The sequence below is a fragment of the Anser brachyrhynchus genome (genome assembly GCF_964034855.1).
Source record: "Anser brachyrhynchus genome assembly, chromosome: 5".
NCBI lineage: Eukaryota > Metazoa > Chordata > Aves > Anseriformes > Anatidae > Anser > Anser brachyrhynchus.
Genome location: NC_137699.1, coordinates 7,427,667 through 7,448,054, shown reverse-complemented (window position 1 = coordinate 7,448,054; position 20,388 = coordinate 7,427,667). Strand labels below are relative to the sequence as shown.

At 38.8% G+C, this 20,388-nt stretch overlaps 1 protein-coding gene across 5 annotated transcripts in view; it reads right to left on the bottom strand.

Annotated features, from left to right (window-relative positions):
* Window positions 1-20,388, bottom strand: part of WT1 (WT1 transcription factor) — a 181,055-nt gene that overhangs the window by 68,423 nt on the left and 92,244 nt on the right. For 4 of the 5 annotated variants that reach the window (XM_080594783.1, XM_080594784.1, XM_080594787.1 and 1 more), the window contains one exon: window positions 14,338-15,067. In XM_080594783.1, the coding sequence (XP_080450909.1) occupies window positions 15,058-15,067 (10 nt within the window). In that variant the 3' untranslated portion in view covers window positions 14,338-15,057. Of the gene's footprint in view, window positions 1-4,009; window positions 15,068-20,388 lie in introns of those variants that run through there. The other variant, XM_080594782.1, reaches the window with a different exon arrangement.

Here is a 20,388-nt window from a genome sequence, read left to right as displayed (position 1 = left end):
GCTTTGGTTTGTGGAAGGCTACTGTACAAAGGTTCCAATACACCTGTGCTCCTCTGTGCTGCTGTCTGTTTAACATTACTGCTTAATGGGTACAACTATTTGTGTTAACTGACATAAAGCATTTAGCAATGCTGTGCCTGCAGCCCGCATGAACACACTGTCTTAAATAAAGAACATCCAGAGAATATAATGCTGATTTAGTCAACCATTTCTGTTAGGTTTTAACTAATCATTAGTTGAGAAATGTTTGATAAGCCATATCATTTTGAAAACTTTTTCTACACTTCTAAAAACATACTCCTTCCCTTGAGAGCATCCGTTCCCTTTCATTTGCATCTCTCCTCATCTCTATTATCTGCAAAGTGCTAACAGTGCTATCTGATTTCATGAATTAATGTGTTTCCCCAAAACTGGACTTATTTCTGTGAGGAAAAAAAACCTGTCAATACATTTTATTACTTTTAATCAGAAAGTACAAATTCTGTGAACACCATTACATCAATGAAAAAATATGCATTGCCAAAAGAATTAGAGGAACATAAAAAAAAAAAAAAGAGAGAAAATTTATGCTGGAAAATGTTTATATTTAAAGCTGCTTACATAGACAAAATGCTGCTACTTTACATAAAAACATGCTAGTTTTCATAAAACTACTTAGGGACTGAGTGCATACTCATAGTGTAATACACAAGTAACCCATTAACAGTAACAAATGCAGACTTGACACAATCATCGAGAACTTGTTCCTATATAATGCAAATAAAACATAACAAAAACCATTAATCTTTAAAAAGATCAACACAGTTCCAGACACATTAGAATGGTTTGACACATTCACAAACAAAAAATGTTAATCCGAACATATGTTTGTGATATCAAATACAGGAGCACCAAGTCTGAATCAATTTAACTCTGTGAGTTACATGCTATAAAAAACTCATGCAGCTCAACAACCTGTAGTAAAAGAAAAATACAGATGAGAATGTTATGCAGGATTAAGAAACATCCAATCTCCTAACAGACATTATAATAAAATATTTTTTAAAAGAGAGAGCATGCATCTAATGCCTACAATAAGGGAAAAATTAACTGAATTACACTTTTTTTTTTCATAATAGATAATTCTCCCTCCCATTCTTTTAAATATGAATTTAAAATATGATTTTTTTCAGACATTTTAACCTGAGTAATCTCAGTACCATTTTTTCAGTATGTACAAGTGCACCAAGAACACTCGTGGTATCTAGGAATACACGTGGTCATTTAACTGCTAAGTATCCCCTCCATGTGAAATTCCTGAAGGCAACAAGGTTGAAAACAAACCAGTTAAGTATATTGCTTGAATCAACTACTAAGACTTCTAAAGAAGTACAAAAGGGTACCTCCAGACCAAGCCCAGGAACAGGAAGGTGTGTGAACGAAGCACCCATCAGCTAGCACAAGGGGGAGCAGTTGGGTAACGTTAACAAGGCTTGCGACCCCTACCTCTGAAGGTTTAAGATGCAAGTTCACAGAACCTGCTCGCCGGCTGCCTTAGCCAACTGCACAGACAGCTGCTTTGCAGGAACTGACATACCCACAGGCAAGCATCTACCGAGAAATGAAAGCTGGCTTCCTCAAAACCACCTTCTGTGCGTGCACACTTCAGAAAACAGCCGTGCTGCCCCATGAAATGTTTGCAACTTTTTTTCTAAAAAGCAAGAGCAATTGCATCCACTATTTGGTCACTATTTTAACCACAGTCGCAAAATTCAAGCATTTGTGGGCGGAGAGAACTTCTATACAATTTTTTAGATTTTGGTAACACAGCAGCACTGCAAATTAAGTGAATTACAAGGCATCAGAGAGTATCATTGCAGTCCCTATGTGCTCCTGCATATCAACTCATTTCAAATGTTGTACAAAACAATACTAAATATCAACTTTTCCTCCATCTTGAGGGAACTAGTAAGTTGCAGTACACATTGAAATATACTGAAAAGCATTTGTAAATCATTGACCCTTATGAGCTTTGCTGTTTCACTGACAAAATCGATCTTTATGAAGAAATCCGGAGAGAGATCCTCAACCAAAGTTCACTGTCACGGCTTACTGTGATGTTCTTCCAGATTAATACAGCTGTAGCACTTCCTGTGAGACTGCAGCCATCCTGCTGTCTGGAAACCACCTTCTCCAAAACCCAAGACAGTATGCTCCTTAGGGCAGGGAATTCTTTTAGCTTCATGTTTACTAAACACAGTTAAAAACAAACACCTTCTGTCTGTGACTAGGAATCACTGTTGCTACAGTTAAACACTTTTTCAAACAAAAACTTCAGAAATAATTATCATGATAAAATAGATAGCCTTTCATACTTAAGCGCCAAATGCAGCTTGATTAAAAAATAACAATCAGCAAGCAGACCAACAGACATGAAGCAGTGTAAGAGTTCTTTTGTAAACCGGATCCTCAATCAATAACTGCTATTTACATAACAGATATATTTCACAATATAATTTACACTACTGTTTTATCTAAGTCTTGTTTTTAACTACTCCTAGAAAGCAAACTACAAAATGCCAGAGAAAAATCCTCCATTGAGCACTTATTCTTACAAGTACAATCCTCCATTTTTAAGACAACTTTCTAAAAGAAATTCGCATGCTCAAAACCCCACCCAAATTCCACAGAAGCCAGTGTGAATCCTTCCACAGGATCCGCTGAAAGCTTGATGGAGTTCGTTTTACTCTTCACCACGCAACAGGGCACCATCCACCCATGAGTATTTTGAAAATCACCAAAATAGTAAAATTTCACACTCAAGTGAAATACAATTAAAAAAAAAAAAAACCACAACTTTTTAATCTTTTTTTTTTTCCATAAACTGAAAGGCTCACCAGAGGCAATCTTTAAATCCCTCCACACCATCTATATGCAACTTTTAGCTCCGCAGAATTGCTGTGGTTACTTTGGCCAGCTGAGAATACCATGATCATCATTAAAAGAAACGCAGGAAAATCCCTTCAGCACAACAAAATCTGAACTATGGGTCCAATAAATCAGCCGGTTAGCTTAATTAAAAAGAACGTATTTTTAGTGGCATCACTCCAAAAGCATTACAGATAGGTCAATTAGTTACATTCTTCCCTCAGAATAAAAAGTGAACGCTGACTGTATTATTTTACTTCTGTAGGTTACTTGAAGATTTTCATCTGGGAAAAAAAATATCTCATTTAAATCCACACTGTCCCTCTTCCCTTTTACTTACTGGACTATGCTGTTAAGAGAAGGAAAGATTTAAGGGCTTTTAACCAAAGTATCTGCTTGAAGTTCCAAGTAAAGCCTTGACAGGGGCCAGCTTGCCAAGAACTCCGCTTTCCACCAGTAAGCTAGGAAATCTATCCAGCTTTTTCTTTCTTTTTTTTTAAGAAAAAAAAAAAAACACAACGCTTCCGTTGAAATTTTATTTTCTCGTCTGAGGATTCCTCGCGCTCGCTGCCCAACACAAACGCGGGTGACCACACGGGTGACCGCCCCGCTCTCCCCGTGAGGCGCCTGGAAACCGCCTGCCTTCAGCCGCGCGCGCACGCGGCCCGGCAGCCGCACCGCGACGGCCGCCGCCACCGCCCGGCCCCGGCTCCCGAGCTGCCCGCCCCCGGCCCGCCCCAGCCCGCCGGGCCGCCGGTACCCGCTCCTACCGCTGTGGGGCGCCGCGCCTCGCCGCCCGCCGACGGTCCGCCAACGCTCCGCCAACGCTCCGCTAACGGTCCGCCAACGGTCCGCCAACGGTCCGCCAACGCTCCGCTAACGGTCCGCCAACGGTCCGCCAACGGTCGCGCGCGGCGCTGCCCCGTCATGAGGCAGCCCCGAGCAGCGCCTCGCCTGAAGGGCCGCGTCGGGGCGTTTCTGTGAGGAAAAGCCGAGGTTTCGTTCCGAAGAAACGCCGCCTCCCGCCGGTACCGAGCTGGTCCTGAGGCGGCACCGCGCCCAGAGGGGCAGAGAAATGGTTAGTGTAGAGAAAAAGCTTTACCTTTCAAGTGTGCGTTTCGAGGAAACGAGTGATCTTCCTAGGCCTTGCGTTTGACCTCATTACATCGGGAACGTGCTATAATCTGAAGGAGCGCCCTTTTAAAGGAGAATTTCTTCTAAACAGATGGTGGGCTGATAGATAAATAAAATGAGTGTTCCAAATCAGCAGTGTGTCAAGATACACTTCAGTACATATTACATCGAACTACAACAAAGACAACTTGATGAAGCCCGTTTGTAAAATGGCGCTGACATCCCAGATGAGCCTACAAAGAAAAACGACACTTGTTTTATCTACTGTAGATGGCAAGGAGGTACATAGTCTCCATGCTGTCACCTGATCCAAGGCCAGTTTAGCTGACAGCATGAAGCAGATCTGTAGTACATGATTATCTGACTATTCCTTCTCTATAGACTGTGTTGTATCATGGTGAAAGATTTGTACAAGCTGAGGAGAAAGCAGGGAGTGTATCAGAGCAAGCCTGGCTTTCATGGAAGTATTAGCACTGGGCAGGTTATTAAAAGGGCCTCTGGAGTGTAGTCATAAAAAGAGGGAAGAATTTCAAAGGTAACTCAGCACAACAAACAGCCGAGCAGGAACAACTTCATGCAACTGCCAAGAAGAATATGGCTAATGCTCAAAAATTCAAAAAAAAAAAAAAAAGGCAGAAACATGATAAGAATAGAAAGGATGTTCATTTTCAAGCAGAAGATAAGATATGGATTAAAGTTCATTCTCAGAATAGTGCAGAGAAAGATTTTATGGCTACGCTAGCCCCAAAACAGATGATTCCTTACTGAGTTATTTAATAGGGTAAACTAAGCTTCAGCGCTTACTGTATGCAAAGTGTGCTGCTGTGGGATGTAAATCCACGTAAGCTTACACTTCTGGCAATTCTGTCAGACTTTATTCTTCTGGAGTTCTGGTAGATTTGCCTTTTGTATTTTTATGTTGCCATCTCCGATTTTATCTATGTGGATGTTAAGTCATTCTTTTGTTTTATTTACCTCTGTCATTCAGTTATTAGCTTTCCCTCAAGAAAAGCAAATAACCACAAAAAGGGTGGTAACTGTGTAAATAGTCCCTTACATACAATTGATTTAAACTTTCTTTTTTTCATTACATATATATAATTTCTATCCCTATGAATCTTGGCCCAAGGATGAGCATTAGCTGACAAGCTGGAGAAAAAGAACTTGCAGAGGGAGAGGAGCTGGATAACAGGGCTCGCTCAGCTGAAGGAAAGGGTTCCTCAGTTTCTGATCATCATGGAATAACCTGCAATATTAACCAGAGAAGAAGCAAACAAGTAATTTGAGAAAGCTTTGATTACTGGCAGAGCAAGGCAGAGAAAAAAGACGAGGAGCAATATTAGTTGGGAAGGGACAAGCAAATTTGTACATGAGCTAGGGAAAGAAAGCTGCTGAAGTAAATTCTTGTGGAGAAATTGGTGAAACTATATTAAGTTTCTTATAAACCGGAATTCACCAGAAGTTCATTAGTCACCTTTTCAGGCTATGAACATGTTTTTGGTTAGTTATATGTGGAAAGGAACAGCAGAATTTTCCACTGTCCCTCTTGTCCTACTGTCCCTTTCATATTTTTCTCCCACTCTCAACTTCTTTTTCCATGTTGTCTCTTATATTTGAATAACTTCCCATCTGCCACATGCCAAATCTCCTTCAGATCCCTCCTTAAAACCTACTTCCTTCACATAACCTACTTATGCTGATATTTTCACCACGACATCTCCATTCATTCCCCATCTGAACTATTGTACCATAAATCATATTTGTCTTGCTTAGATTGTCAGTGCTAAACATAAAGCATGTCCCGGACATTCTAGCAGTCATTCCTAGTCTGCTGCCACATGAATGATAGCGGGGTCTTGTATCAATTTCTGTACATTTCCCAGCAGAACAGAAGAGAAAAAAATTATTCAAAGAGCTTCACAACAGCCCTCAAGGCTTGTCTGTATTACACAGCTGGGAACAAACATTTCTTCCTCCTCTGAACTACAACTCATTATATTATTAGTTAACCAAAGGTTAAATATAACTAGCAAATGTTTGTTCCTATTACACGTGACAGTTTCTTATATATATACAAACATCTTAGTAGATACTAAAATATGCCTTTCTTCTTGGTTCTGGAAGTAAATGTTTCAAATAACACAGTATCTGAACCTTAATAGAAAACATAATTGTTAGTCCTTAGCAGTCAATAAGGAGAAATTAATTACTTAAAATTTGATGAGAAAAATCTGTGAACAATTTTGAAAATGAATTCTGTCAGGTCATAGTTAGTCAACAGCTCTCTTTTTCAATTGGGAGGATTAATGTTTTTTTCCATTAAACTAATGCCAAAACTTTGACTCACTGGAAATAAAACATTAGCTTAAAGAGCTACTCATTATCATTTGTTTTACAGTAAAAAATAAATTTCACGAATTAAGATATAAACCATTTTGTCACATAGCAATATGTTGGAGAAGATGTGGAAGGTGACCTGTGTACAAATAGTTCATCCATCCTTGCCAGGTTCCCAACTACTGTAACACATACATGGTTCACATGGAAAGACAGAAGTTTCACTTGCTCAGACTATTGGTTTAGGTTCTGTAAAACAGAAAAGATAATGCTTACCTTGCAGGAGTATGGTGATGAGTAACTATCGTTTTCGTTATCTGTAGCATGCTGAGCCCTCCCCTGTGCGTACACCCTCTGACCTAACATCGGCACAGGCATGGATGCACGCTGTGAGGTCTTCGGGGACAAGACACCTTTATGCATGTGAGTAAAGATTTCTCATAAGCAAAGAAGTTTTCGGAATGAGTCCTGGTATAGGGTAACTAAAAAGTAAAGAACATCTCTTAGAAGTACCTCTTCAACATGTATTGCTGCTCATACAAAAGACAGTAACAGCAGATCCTAAGGTCACCTTCTTGCATGCAAAGACTATTCCCACACGAAAGCAGGAAAACTTGAGAGGGCCCAAGCACTTATGGAAATGATGAATGGAAATGGGTCGTGTCCAGCATCTTGCAGTATAAATTCATGTTTGTTTGAAATCAAAATCAAAATCGAAATCTTACTTTAAAATTGAAAACCTCTATTAAGCATCTAGGTGAGACAGGTAAAGAAAAATATAAGATTTTTTAAAATTTATTTATTTATTTGATAATACTAACTGGAGCATCAAAAATCATTTCAGGACTTCTTGCAAATCTTTAACATCAAATTCTCCTTTATTTCACAGAAAATGACCTGGTCATTAATTGTTATCCTATCATGTGTTCAGTAGGATAGATCTCATGTTATACTGCATTTAAGGTTTTATTTACCTTTTTGGTTTGTAACAGTGTTTTGGTCAATCTTGCTCCCAGACCATAATGTTTTTACAGATGTTTTTTCTCTACAAAAGGTATTAAACTCTTGATTAACCTACTGAGATCTGGAACTGGCATTCTTGGCTTTGGGGACACTCTAAAATGACAAAGCTGGGAAAGTGTTGGCAGATAATACCTTTGCAAGTGGGGACAGATGTTTTACAAATGCTGAGAAGCTAAGGAATCTGCAAAATTCATAAACCCCAGTGGGTTTAATGCTTCTGCTGTCTCTAAAATACCAATACCAACACAATATGTGTGTCCCATTTTCTGCATTGACAACCACTGTGAATTTTAGGATCAGTGCTGACCATTAAGTTCCTAGTATACATCCTAAATATTTAGAAATACTTACTTTTCTGAAGAAACTACTAGTTAAAATGTTGTTAAAGTAAAGGTATTTCAAAGCACATGTGAATAATCTAAAATGTATTTCCTCTGCAAAACTTGGTTTCTTCAAAATTCCTAATCCTGGTTATGAATTTGGAAACATTGATTTTGGTTCTCAATATGAAATACTTTGAAAATGTTGTCATTTTTTCATAGGAGAGACAAGTACTTTCAGAAAATATTACATATGCCTTTCAGAAAACAATACATCTTCAAGTTGCCCCTGCTTGGCTACTTAAAAATGGAAGTACTCAAAGTTTCTAGTTACCGTGGATAATTTGGGCATACAAAAAACCACTGTGGATTCATATGCTGACTGCCTCTTGTTCCGTGTTAGAAAGTTCTTGTCTTTCTCTACTGCCAGCTTCTCAAGCTTATTTGGGTCTTAATATTTACAAGATAAACTTTTCATACTTTTAACATTATAGCAGACAATAATTGCTCTGGTACATCTGTGAGAGCTCACCACCTTCATTTCAGTCTCTAAGGTTCTAATTCAGGAAAGCACTTCAGCAAATCCATCATTTCTGAGCAGTGTGTAGACTACACAGATATTCAAATGTTTTCTGAATGGGAATGTTTTCTTATAGATCATACACCTGGAACCTATTAAATACTTATTATCATGCAGCACAAGAAAGAATTGTATTCAATCTTCTCAGGGTTAACTGTTCTAGGAATTTAAAAAAAAATGGGAAATGCATTGTTTGTAAGTAAATGTGCCAAATGTGCCACATACAACTAAAGGAACTAAAGGAACAGGTTCCTTGAAGTATGTTTACATTGCCATTTTTGAAAGTCAGACTGCACTTGAACAGTTGAGTACAAAACAGTAGCTACCTGAATGCAGACATTACAAAGCAGGAAACTGGGAGTAGAGAGTATATTTTAGAGAGACCTATTTCTGTCTCAATGTTAAATTACATTGATGTTCTAACAGCCTGCACCCTAGTGAGTCACACTGTTGATAGGATCCTGGCACTGCTGGATACAGTGCACAGTTAAACCCCATCTGTGCTGTGTATGAGGGAGAGATCTAGTTCCTGGCCCATGGAGACGACTGTTTACATTTCATAAGCCTGCATATTTTTACAAAAATAACCGTCATCACCATCATCTGATGTCAGTTCCACAGCACATACGGCGATTTACCCACTGGTTACGGCAAAGGATTTTAGAATCCATTCTTGCCGTTAAAGAACACCAATACTCAGATTTCAGAGAAGTCAAAGTGCTGTGTGTCCAAGGCATATTGTACTGACCACAATTTTAATTTCTTATTTAATTCAATAAAATCTATCTTTGCTGAAGCTGCTCAACATTGCCACAGGATTTCCAGTCTACTAGTAAAGTTGAGAGTTACTATCCCAGCAGTCTGTTCTGGCTTTCTACATGACATAAAAAGTATTTCTTGTAACTGATTAGCAATAGGTTGTTTTTGTAACAGTGTGTTTCTGTGCACATGCCCTCCTTCAATATCCCTTCCCTATTCCCAGGACAGAGACACCAAGTCAGTAGTCACAGACTACTATATTACATCAGAGAGCCCTCATTAAATCACTGTAGACACAATTATCTTTTGTATCCATCAAACCATGAAAGGTTACCTGAGTTACTAAAAAATTCCAGGCGTCTTCTTAATAAACAACAGTATAGTGATTAATTGCTAAAAGAACCTGGTGCTTTAGGAGTAGCTTTTATTAGGAAAGTTTAACATGCTCATTCACCAGACAACTGAACTCTCCACTTCTCACTTTCTCAGGTCACCTGCAAGTACTAAAGATTTATGTGAGCAAGAAATATTGTTACTTTTTAACATGGTGGTGTTTTTTTAAGCAACATATCTTAGATAGAGATTTAGCCCCATGATGCATACAAAGAAAGAGACTTTCCTTTGAGAGGATTTGGTATGAACTGGGTCACAAAGGCAATTAAAAGTCGTAAACCAGCTGTATTATGTCTGTTCAATCCTTTTCATTTGTGTCAACGGGTGAAATCGTAGCATGGTACGCCCTGGTTCATTTTGTCATTCTGAAACTAGAAATGATGTAAACAAAAAAAAAAAAGCAGCTCTTTTTGTGAAAGATACTCATTTTATTCCACTTAATGATAAATTTGAAGCTGCAAATACATGTGTATTTTTAAAGATTATAAAAAGGGCATTCGGTAGTCTGGATTCACATTAATTGTGATTAATTTTTTTTCTTCTTTATCCCACAGTATCTATACATCGGGTGAAATATATGTAAATAAATCACACCATCAGTGCTGTCTTTTCATTCACCTGTGGAATGCTTCATATGAATTACTGGGTCATGTAAAATACATGCTTTAAGTTCCATTTGAGCTGAACTGAATATGCTTTCTGCTTCCATGGAAGATCACTGTAAACACAGTGAAATTAGTAAATCATGTATGTGGTTGTTCAGTAAGGAGTCACTCGAGTTAATTGTATTTCTGTTGTTTTTGGCAAATAACTACTGCTACAATATTTACTCGCACTTAATAAGCTGAAGCAAGCTCTGAGCCTCTTTGAAATCACACTCTAGTGTACAAAAACCGTAAACACTGCAGAATGAGGATTCAGCTTGAAAACAGATTCATTACTTACTTGCCAAACTTCCTGCAAGTGGGGGAGGATTTGCTACTCTCAGTAAAGTACCTTTGTAGGTAACTGCTGGGAAAACAGACATAATACCTTGGTGGTACTGAGCAGCTGGCAATGTGGCATCATTCCTAAATAAATTCCCTCTTCCAGAGCTCATCTTCTGGAGGAGAGGTAATGAGTCCCTTTGTCCTCTTTGCTACCAAATAGGATAACAATCAGTACCTCTGCTCAGAGTTCATAAAACTAGTTTACACTTCCCCTTCTCTGCTCCAGTCCCAGAGAGCCACTGTGGCTGCCCCAGAGATCATAGAATCATAGAATCATAGAATATCCCGAGTTGGAAGGGACCCATAAGGATCATCGAGTCCAACTCCTGGCACCGCACAGGTCTGCCCAAAATTTTAGACCATGTGACTAAGTGCACAGTCCAAACGCTTCTTAAATTGCAACAGGCTTGGTGCAGTGACTGCTTCACTGGGGAGTCTGTTCCAGTGTGTGACCACCCTCTCAGTGAAGAACCTCTTCCTGATGTCCAGCCTAAACCTCCCCTGCCTCAGCTTGACACCATTCCCGGGGGTCCTATCACTGGTGATTAAGGAGAATAGGTCAGCGCCTGCCTCTCCACGCCCCCTCGCGAGGAAGTTGTAGACTGCGATGAGGTCCCCCCTCTGCCTCCTCTTCTCCAGGCTGAACAGGCCCAGTGACCTCAGCCGCTCCTCCTATGTCTTCCCCTCTAGGCCCTTCACCATCTTCGTTGCCCTCCTCTGGACACTCTCCAACAGTTTTACATCCTTTTCGTACTGTGGTGCAGACATGTAGGGTACAGATCTCCAGACACGTAGGATACTGTGGCATAGAGGCATTATCCACATCCTTCAGGTTTTCTGAATTCCCAGTGGCACCAATTCCTGAGGCAGAACTAATCAAAATGGGTGAAAATTTGCACCTCAGGAGTTCACTTCCGTTAGCCATTCTGTTCTTTTTTTTATTTGCATTGTTTGGGTCATATTCGTACTCTTATCTTCACCTGTGCAACTTTCTTACTCGTTCCTGATACAGTTATCTGCACTTTGGTGGGGGTGGCGGGGAGGAGAGTGTCCTATGTAGTCCCTAAACAGCTTACTGCCATAGCCAGACAGAAACTCGTCTATAATTTACTTTATACTGCCAATACTTTTTGTGAGAGGAAATTGTTGGGGCACTGGAAGTTATTTATTTTCTACTATATTTTATTAGGTTATTTCCTGTTTTTCTTCCTGTTCCTTTTGCTCTGTCTAATTTGGCAGATTGATTTTCTTCTTCCACTTTCCTTCCTCTTTGTTTGTTCTCCCTGTCCTACTCACCACTACTTTTCCAAATCTTCTGGACATCAGTTGAATCTAAGAAAGTAGAGCTGGCCAAGGATTTCGACATTTAAAACACAGATAAAGCCTTTCAGTTAATTTAAACCTTCAGGCTTGCCAGAATACTTACATCCAGATCTAGAAAACAGTCATTTCATCTGGGATTTCTTTTTTTTTCCTTTTCACATTTTTTTTAATATTTTATTTTCCCAGAACTTATGCTAGCCCCTGCTTTATCTTGTTCCTTTTCCCACTAAAGTCACTGAGAGTCATACTGGCCCAATTCTTCTGCTTTCTATTCTGGGTATTATCATTCTCCCAAAGACTCAGGCATCTCCGTGGTTCTCAGTTTTTTAGCATTTAGACTGGGATTGGCAGACAGCAAAAGCATCAGGAAATAAAGCAACATTCCTGGCATCACCTGCTGAGTAATGGGCAAAATGAGACATTTGTTTGGGGTTACGTAAACTTACCTTGCCTAAGACCTTCACTGCCGAACACATTTACCTTTCTTTCTCTGTTAATCTCAGTTAAGTATAGTTATGTTGAAAAGATGTGCTTACTATGACTATAATATTCTGCTTTGGCATCCAGCTCCATCTCTGTTTTGCACTGCATATTTTATTGTTGTATTAGGTAGTGAAAATTGCTCATTGCTTGACAAAACTTAACCTGATTTCTCGGTAGGTGAATTTTCCAATCTGCTATCTCACAAATTTCCAGCGAAATGCACTATGTTTTCTAATCTGCTATCTCACAAATTTCCAGTGAAATGTACTGTGTTTCAGGAAACGAGACCCTCTGAAGTTATGTGGCCCTCTAGACTGAGATAAATTGAACAGCATTAAATGCATCTATACCTTGGGAAAAAAGATCATTAAGTTCAACTCATAGAGAAATAGCCCCAAGGGATCTTAGGCTTGCTCAGGCTAGCCAAAGGCCACAGCCAGCACAGCAAATTCCCAAATTTGACATTTTTAAGCTATTAATTTGAATTGCCAAATAGTCTTTAGACATATTGTCACAGCTCCTTGATGTGGAATTGCTCAGAGGTTAATTTTACTCATCAGCTGCATCAACACATGGTCAAGGAAGACAGGGGTGATGTGTTATTCCTGCAGCGTTTTTTGATTTCTCTCTTAAGAAAAAAGTTATTGGATTTGTATTTATTTTTAACAAAGTTGGTACTGTCTCATAACTCTTTATAATAAACAAAACTTGTAGAAAAGTATCAATTCTGTTCAATAGCACATAAAACAATTATAGATTTACCAAAATGTCATCGTTACAAAAGCCAAATGAGGAGGGCTCATCTATTTTAACCATGTATTTAGTAGCAACTGGGCACAAGCCATCAACACTGGAGAGGGAAACTCCTAACATTGCTTTTCTAATCAGTTTCTAACATGTTATCTAAGTTTCAGCATTTGTTAACTAAGCACAAATTTGATAGCATTGAGGGGAAGCAATACGCTCAAAGCAGATTACAGTCAAGAATATGCTGATACTAAAAGCACTGAAAAAATATTTTTTACGCCAAGAAAGAAAGAAAAAAAAACTTGGGGTATGACCTGGAAATTTGAATACTTGAAGAATCAGCATTTTTTATTTTTCATTTTTGGCACACTCCAATTTACTGCTCATGCATTTGGACACAGATTCAACTGTCTCCTGTATCCAAGGATAATGACCTACCACTCTAGTGATTTAGTAAACCTCAACTCTGTTCAGCCACTCAATCAGTGATGGGCTAATCCCTTAATGGCCATTTGTGTCTTTCCAATGCATCCTAAAGAGTTCTGCAACACTCCGATTCTGCTGCACAGAATTACGTGCACTCCTTCCCCCCTTGTTATCTTATCAGGTAGCTAATTCCCACAAATGATCGTGCAGTTTCAAGTTTAAGATGAAATTGCAATTGAATCATAAATTTGTCACTCTCTAGACAGCTGCAAAGTCAGTAAAATCTTGATCAAGTGGGGATTAGTCACTGGATTGAACAATTAAGACCTGTGAGTACATCTGGCCCTCAGTCAGAGACATGTTTATTGATAAAAAAAAAGGAAAAAAAAGTTTATGTAGAGGTTTAAAATGTTATTAATTCTTAAGTGGGGCATAATCCTTTACCTAGTATATTGTGACACATAGCTAGCTATACCACTAAGGCCTTGTCCTGCTCAACTGACTATTTAAACAGAATTAATCTTTTGCAATAATGACTGTGAGCCTTTATAAATACCAGAGGACAGTGCAGAGATGTCATTTACAAAAATTGTTTACTTCCATGGTTTTTTGAGTCTGTGAACTAAAATATCCTTTCAGATCACCTAGTTATGTTTTTATTAAAATGTTCATATATATTAAGCAACATATTTCTGACACAAGAATAATATGTTAACTGCAAAGAACTGACATAAACACCCATCTATCTGAGCCCTGTTTTGAAAAAATTAAGGCACAATAGGGTATTGGAAAGTTATTTTGCGCTGCCCGTTACATGAAGGAGACAGTAAAGGAGATGAGCAGTTCCCTCAAGTTAGTGACCCCTACCCACGATTTTCTTTAGTAGAGATTTCTCCCATTGTATTGTGTCTCCATGTTTTACCATGATCCATTTTGATAGTTTATTGTAGTAAACAGTAGATCTCTGAAATGTGAAGCATTACCACTCCATGGCTGTAAATTTTACACCTTTCATATTTTGAACACTGCCATAGTTTCTTACATACAAATACAGATGGATTTAAATTCTGGCTACTTCTATAGTTCATCAGTTACAGGGTTTCCGTTGTGTCGACAGGCAGCTGTAAAGAACTCAGCAGAGGCTAGAAGCCTCATTTCAGAAATACTAACAGCAGCAATTTTTGCTCATCTTTGTTCTGACTGAGACTTCCACTAGTAAATTAAAAGGAAATGATTTAAGCTATAATTCACTGATACCATGAGTGTGTGCAGTCCTGTTGCCTGACAGATTCGGTGCTTGTGCACTTAGCGAACAAATTTTGTCTGCCAGGTCTGTAGTAGGTAATAATTGACCAAGCTCTTCCAGTGCCACAAGTATCAGGTTTTTTCTGATTTATCTAGTGCAATGAAAAAAACAGAAGCATTGCTACATCTGTAGATTAAGATAGGATTTGATTGCCTGATGGAAATCTTCATGTTCTACTTGCTTGTTATGAAAACGGTTCACTGGAATTACTCCGGACAAAAGAGAAAATTGAATTTGCATCTTCCGCAGCCTGAATGCTTTCATCCCATAGCTCTTAGTACAAGATGTCTTCTTTAAGCAGATCTGTACCTTTCAATCACGTTGCTTTTCTCACAAGATACTGAAACAAAACATTCAGCGTGAGGTTTCAAAGAAACATTTTGTTCAACTCAACACAGCAGTTTTCAGCATCTGATCGCCAGAAAAAAAGAAAAAAAAAAAGGAAAGAAGGAAGGAAAGAAGGAAAGGAAGAAAAGGAAGGAAAGGAAGGAAAGGAAGAGAAGGGAATGGAAGGGAAGGGAAGGGAAGGAAGGAAGGAAGGAAGGGAGAGAGAAAGAGAAAGAGAGAGAGAAAGAGAGAGAAAACAAAAAAGAAAGAAAGAAAGAAAGAAAGAAAGAAAGAAAGAAAGAAAGAGAAAGAAAAAGAAAGAAAAGAAAGAAAGAAAGAAAGAAAGAAAGAAAGAAAGAAAGAAAGAAAGAAAGAAAGAAAGAAAGAAAGAAAGAAAGAAAGAAAGAAAGAAAGAAAGAAAAAGAAGGAAAGAAAGAAAGAAAGAAAGAAAGAAAGAAAGAAAGAAAGAAAGAAAGAAAGAAAGAAAGAAAGAAGAAAGAAAGAAAGAAAGAAAGAAAGAAAGAAAGAAAGAAAGAAAGAAAGAAAGAAAGAAAGAAAGAAAGAAAGAAAGAAAGAAAGAAAGAAAGAAAGAAAGAAAGAAAGAAAGAAAGAAAGAAAGAAAGAAAGAAAGAAAAGTAAATTTGTCCTAATGAAATTAATACTTGGGACATACATGTAAGTTTGGCTGCACATCTGAAAAATCAATTCACATCCTTAATTAACTTAGCAATGTGATTGATAGAGCAATGTTTCAGAGTTCAAACCCACGTTAATGTAATAACAAAGCATTAACTCCACACAAGAAACTAAGATTAATTAATGCTATGGAGGAAATGAGTATCTCCTTGTAGTAAGATAGCAGTAATATTTATCCTCGTACAGTTACACTGAGCAGCACCAAATACAATATCATATGCAATAAACAATCATCATAATGTTTAGCTATATTAAATGTTCACAGAGCTCAGCTGGAAATAAAGGTATATATAATTTTGGCAGTGCCTAATTACATTCTGTATCTTTAAAACACTCTTCAGCCAGCACTTGTTTCAGATTCTGTGACTGGTACAGATTCTAAGTAAAGGAAAGTAGAGAAATGAAACCAAGTGTGGCTGAAAAAGTTCTCAGGGGATAGTTAAGTCAGGCACGTACTTCTACCTGCCTGGATTTAGCACTGGGACATGATGGAAAACTTCAAGGATAAATTAACCATCTTGTGTGTTTTGGTTTTTTTGAGCAGAAAGGCTGGAGGCCCAGTCTTTCACAGACATAACATTTCTGCAGCCCTTCCTGCACAAGGAGGCTTCAAACTCTGATTTCAATTGCTCTCTCATGTAAGCCAAAACCATGTTCTCAAAGACACCTTTTTCAGAATCCCCGAAGTGCTCAATTCCCACCCAATAACAGACTGCAGTACGCAGGAGGGGAACTTTTAGTCGCTGCTTGGTCAAAGTTAACAGGTGCCACAGCCAACAGTGTGCAGAGGTAGCCGAGCCCCTCAGGACTGCGCTCGTTTGGGCTTTACTCAGTGCAGTGTTACCACTGGTGGTTAGTTAGGTGGGTGTTGGGAGCTGAGCCACGTACACCTGCTCAGGTTGGAATGTTTTAATTTTTATACACTGTGGCAATTTCTCCCTTACTATCACACCCTATGTTCTTTGTCAAATCACAGCTGAAGGGCCTCGCAGTCAAGGAACGCAGCCTGAATTCTTCTGACAACCAGGTTGGATTAGGGTGATTCACTTCATGAATCAGACAGAACATACCCTACATTAGCCATTGCTTTTCCATGCTACTCAGATGCATAATTTTGTAAATAACCCTAAAATCCTACCCTCGTGGGTCACAGTCTTTTCATTTTGCCCTTGCCTGTGGCTGATTAACGCAAATTAAATTTCATGCCAATCAGCTCAAGCAATCTGCACAGTGTACAGAAATGCAGCATTTCCACTAGAAGGCAAAATTGTTCTCAACAGTTACTGATGCTTTCACAAAAAGGTCAGAATTTTAAATGCACTGGTATCCAAGAGAAAAATTTAAAAATTGAATCATAGTAATCTTAGATTTTAAAAGACAATTGAAAAATCTAGCTGGGTTACTTTTGATTTTTTTCCAAGTGTAGTATAAGTCTGAATAAAAACATTTAAAACGTACAACAACAACCCTGCCTTTTAAAGATTGATCTCTGTAAAAAGAGCCAGGAATGTACTTAGCTATTTCCAGAAAATGGCCAAGTTAAACAACACACAATGACAAAATTTCCCCTGACTAAAAAAATGTAATACATTTCATGACTATTCACTACATTGCTCCTAAAATGAGTTCACATTTTGAGCCAGTATTTCAGTTAAGTCTCATAGTTAGCTCAGCCCTGTCTTCTTACATTAAATACTAATTCCAGGCAGAGAGAGGAAGTTTAAAAACAAACAAACAAAACCCAAACAAACAAACAAAAAAGCAGCCTCAGGAGACACACTGGAATGCAGCTGAACTATATGCTATACAGAACACAATCCCAGTACATAGGCCTTACTGAAGTCTTGATATCAATGTGCCAGAGCATCCTCTACATATTCCTTTGAAATAACTGAGATACTACATTTGGAATAACCAGTGTTTTCTGAACCTAATCCGGCAATTTTTAGTCAGGTAGACGTTCTTTTCCTATGAACTTCAGGAGCATGGGAGTTTTTCCTGTTTTCTAAGTAAGAATTTAAGACTGCAAATTCAGCAGAGGTTGATTCTAGAGTATTGCATTATACTGCATTTATTAACAAGGGAGATTAATGTTTTAACTGGCTGGACTCAAAATTCATAGTTAATTGGGAAATTCAATCTTTAGTGTTTTTTGTTTCCCTACAGAACCCAGTTCCAATAAATACTCTGTTGCCATTAGAAATTACATTGCATAAGTCTCTATTAAACAAAACATTTCAAGATGTAAACACTTAAAAAGAACAGTGTACTTTTTGCTGAGGCTGTCCCCCCAGAATTGGGTTTGGTCAGTCCAATTTTTTTAATATGATTTTGGGTATCTAGCCTGTACAAAGGTTTTTGTAATGTAATTACTTGAAACAAAATAACACTAACAAATCAAATAGGTGAACTACAGAGAGTCTTCAGCAAGAAAAAAAAAAAATCACTTTCTCTTTTTTAGTTGACATTCTTTCATGAGGAATTTTAGCTCTCTCTGAAATGCTGAAGAAAATATTTGTTCTCTAAGCAAATATACCCTATCTATCTGTATATGAGGTTTTAAAAGTTGCCGCTTTAAATCAAATATCACTGAATAGCTAAATAACATTATCAAGGTATCAGGTGCTTCATGTTTGTCAGTGTAGCTATGAAATATTCTCCTGCTAGCTGACCACCTTTAATTTAGCCTAGGCTCATACTAAAATGTATGGTTGGACGATCAGAGATTTACATGACGGAAGCCTGGGGGCTTCAGACCAGCGTCTCCACATGCGCAGCCACTAAGCATGAAAGCCAAAGAGCGGGAGGGCAGGATGAGCAGCCCGTTAGCTCCCACAGGGTGCAAGTCCAGGACTCTCCAATATGGATCTGAAGTACAGCGGTAAAGTCCTGAAGTGAAAAAATGCACAGCTACTGCCTAGTCTCTGTGTTGGGCTCTACCATGTGGGGCCAGGAATATTTCCTCTTCAGGGCATGGGTTAATTTTTTGCCTCTAGTATACATAGTGATTTGTAAAATATACAATGGGAATGTCTTTGGCGTTTGATTCAGCTTCAGAAAAAAAGTGAGCTTCTGAAAGGCTGAACTGCTAGGCCTGTGTGAGCTGGGTGAGAACTCAAGGGTTAACAAAACCAATCGTGAGCAGCAATCAAGAGGCAGAGAGTAGCAAACATACTGGACACAAACAGGTGATAAAAGCCGATAAGAGAGATGACAAAATTAAGAAAATAAAGAACACTGTTATAAAGATTTATAGATCAGCTAAAGCAGAGCAAAATAAATGATAACAAATACTGATAAAAAAGAAATGGGGCATCGGCCATATAAACACACAGGAAACTTCAATGCTTCTGTATAGTACTATGACACTGCTTTGTTTACACCAGCATTGACCTTTTGCTCCCAAAGAAGTTTATTAACCATCTTGGTCTTTCTTTGTGTTGCTTTACTCATCAAGAGAAAGTTGTACAGGGTTGATTCTGATGAATGGCTTTTTCAGAAAGTCAAGTTATCCTTGACTAGATGCAGATGGCCTAGTAAAAAATGAATGCTGCCAGCAGACATTGTCTTTATCAGTAGTAAAAGTTCAGCAGGGACTAGACTTCCTCATCTCTGGCCAGAGAAACCCAGCCTTCTGTTTCAGCACCATATCACATATTGTCCTAATGAATTCTTGTAACACACTGCAGCCCAGATAAATATGCTTATATTAATGTTTTTTGGCAGTCTGGGGCATGGTACAGAATTGACACAAGTGTTTGGATTCTGCCTGAAGCAGACACCAGGAATTTACACAGCTAAGAAATATTGGACTGTCGTTAGGTTGTTTGTCCTGCGTGATGACCTTCAGTATTGCAAACTGCAGTTCATCCTCCATAGACTGCCTTCATAAAGGGGAAGCCTGCAGCAAGCCGTGCTGAAGCCCTGCAGCTCCGAGCAGGCGGAGGAAGCAGCTCAGTCGCTAGAAAGTTTCATTCATTCCACAGCAGTGCAAGCACTAATTTGAGATCCATATTTCAAGCAGTCCAGTGGGCTTTCACCAGGGCAATATCTGTGGCAGGCAATTCAAATTCTGCTGCCTTGTGGTCTTTCCTTTCTTTGATTCTCTGTTAATTCTTCCTTCCAATAACAGAAAGAAACACACATCTCCACACTTCCGAGGTAATGAGCAGTGAGTGATTTACAGTGAACACCTCTTCAGAGCATGAAGCCTCATTCTGGGTAACCTCAAGGACAGTAGGATCTTGGCCTTTGAAGAAGACCCCAGGCAATACCAGAGGCAAACAGCAACCAGATTTTAAAAACTCAGTGATTCTCGATAGCTACCCCGGTCCACTTGGATACATGCTGTAATAATAACATATGTAGGCTGCTGCAATACATTTTGAGTTGTATGACATGATATTCTGCAGCTCTGAGTGCTGCTTTGCAAGCATGGTAACCTTCTGTTGCAACTTAGGAAATTCCTGCAGCTGCAGCGGGTGGCTTGGCCATCCTGCGTTCCCAGAAATGTAGCTGTCGTACAAGCAAGCAAACCTTCTAGGACAAGCCACCTAGTGTCTGAAAGTGAAAAAGCTTTCTAGTCTATAGTTCTTTGTTGAGCTGACTTTCTTAGCACACAGTAGATAAAAACCTCTT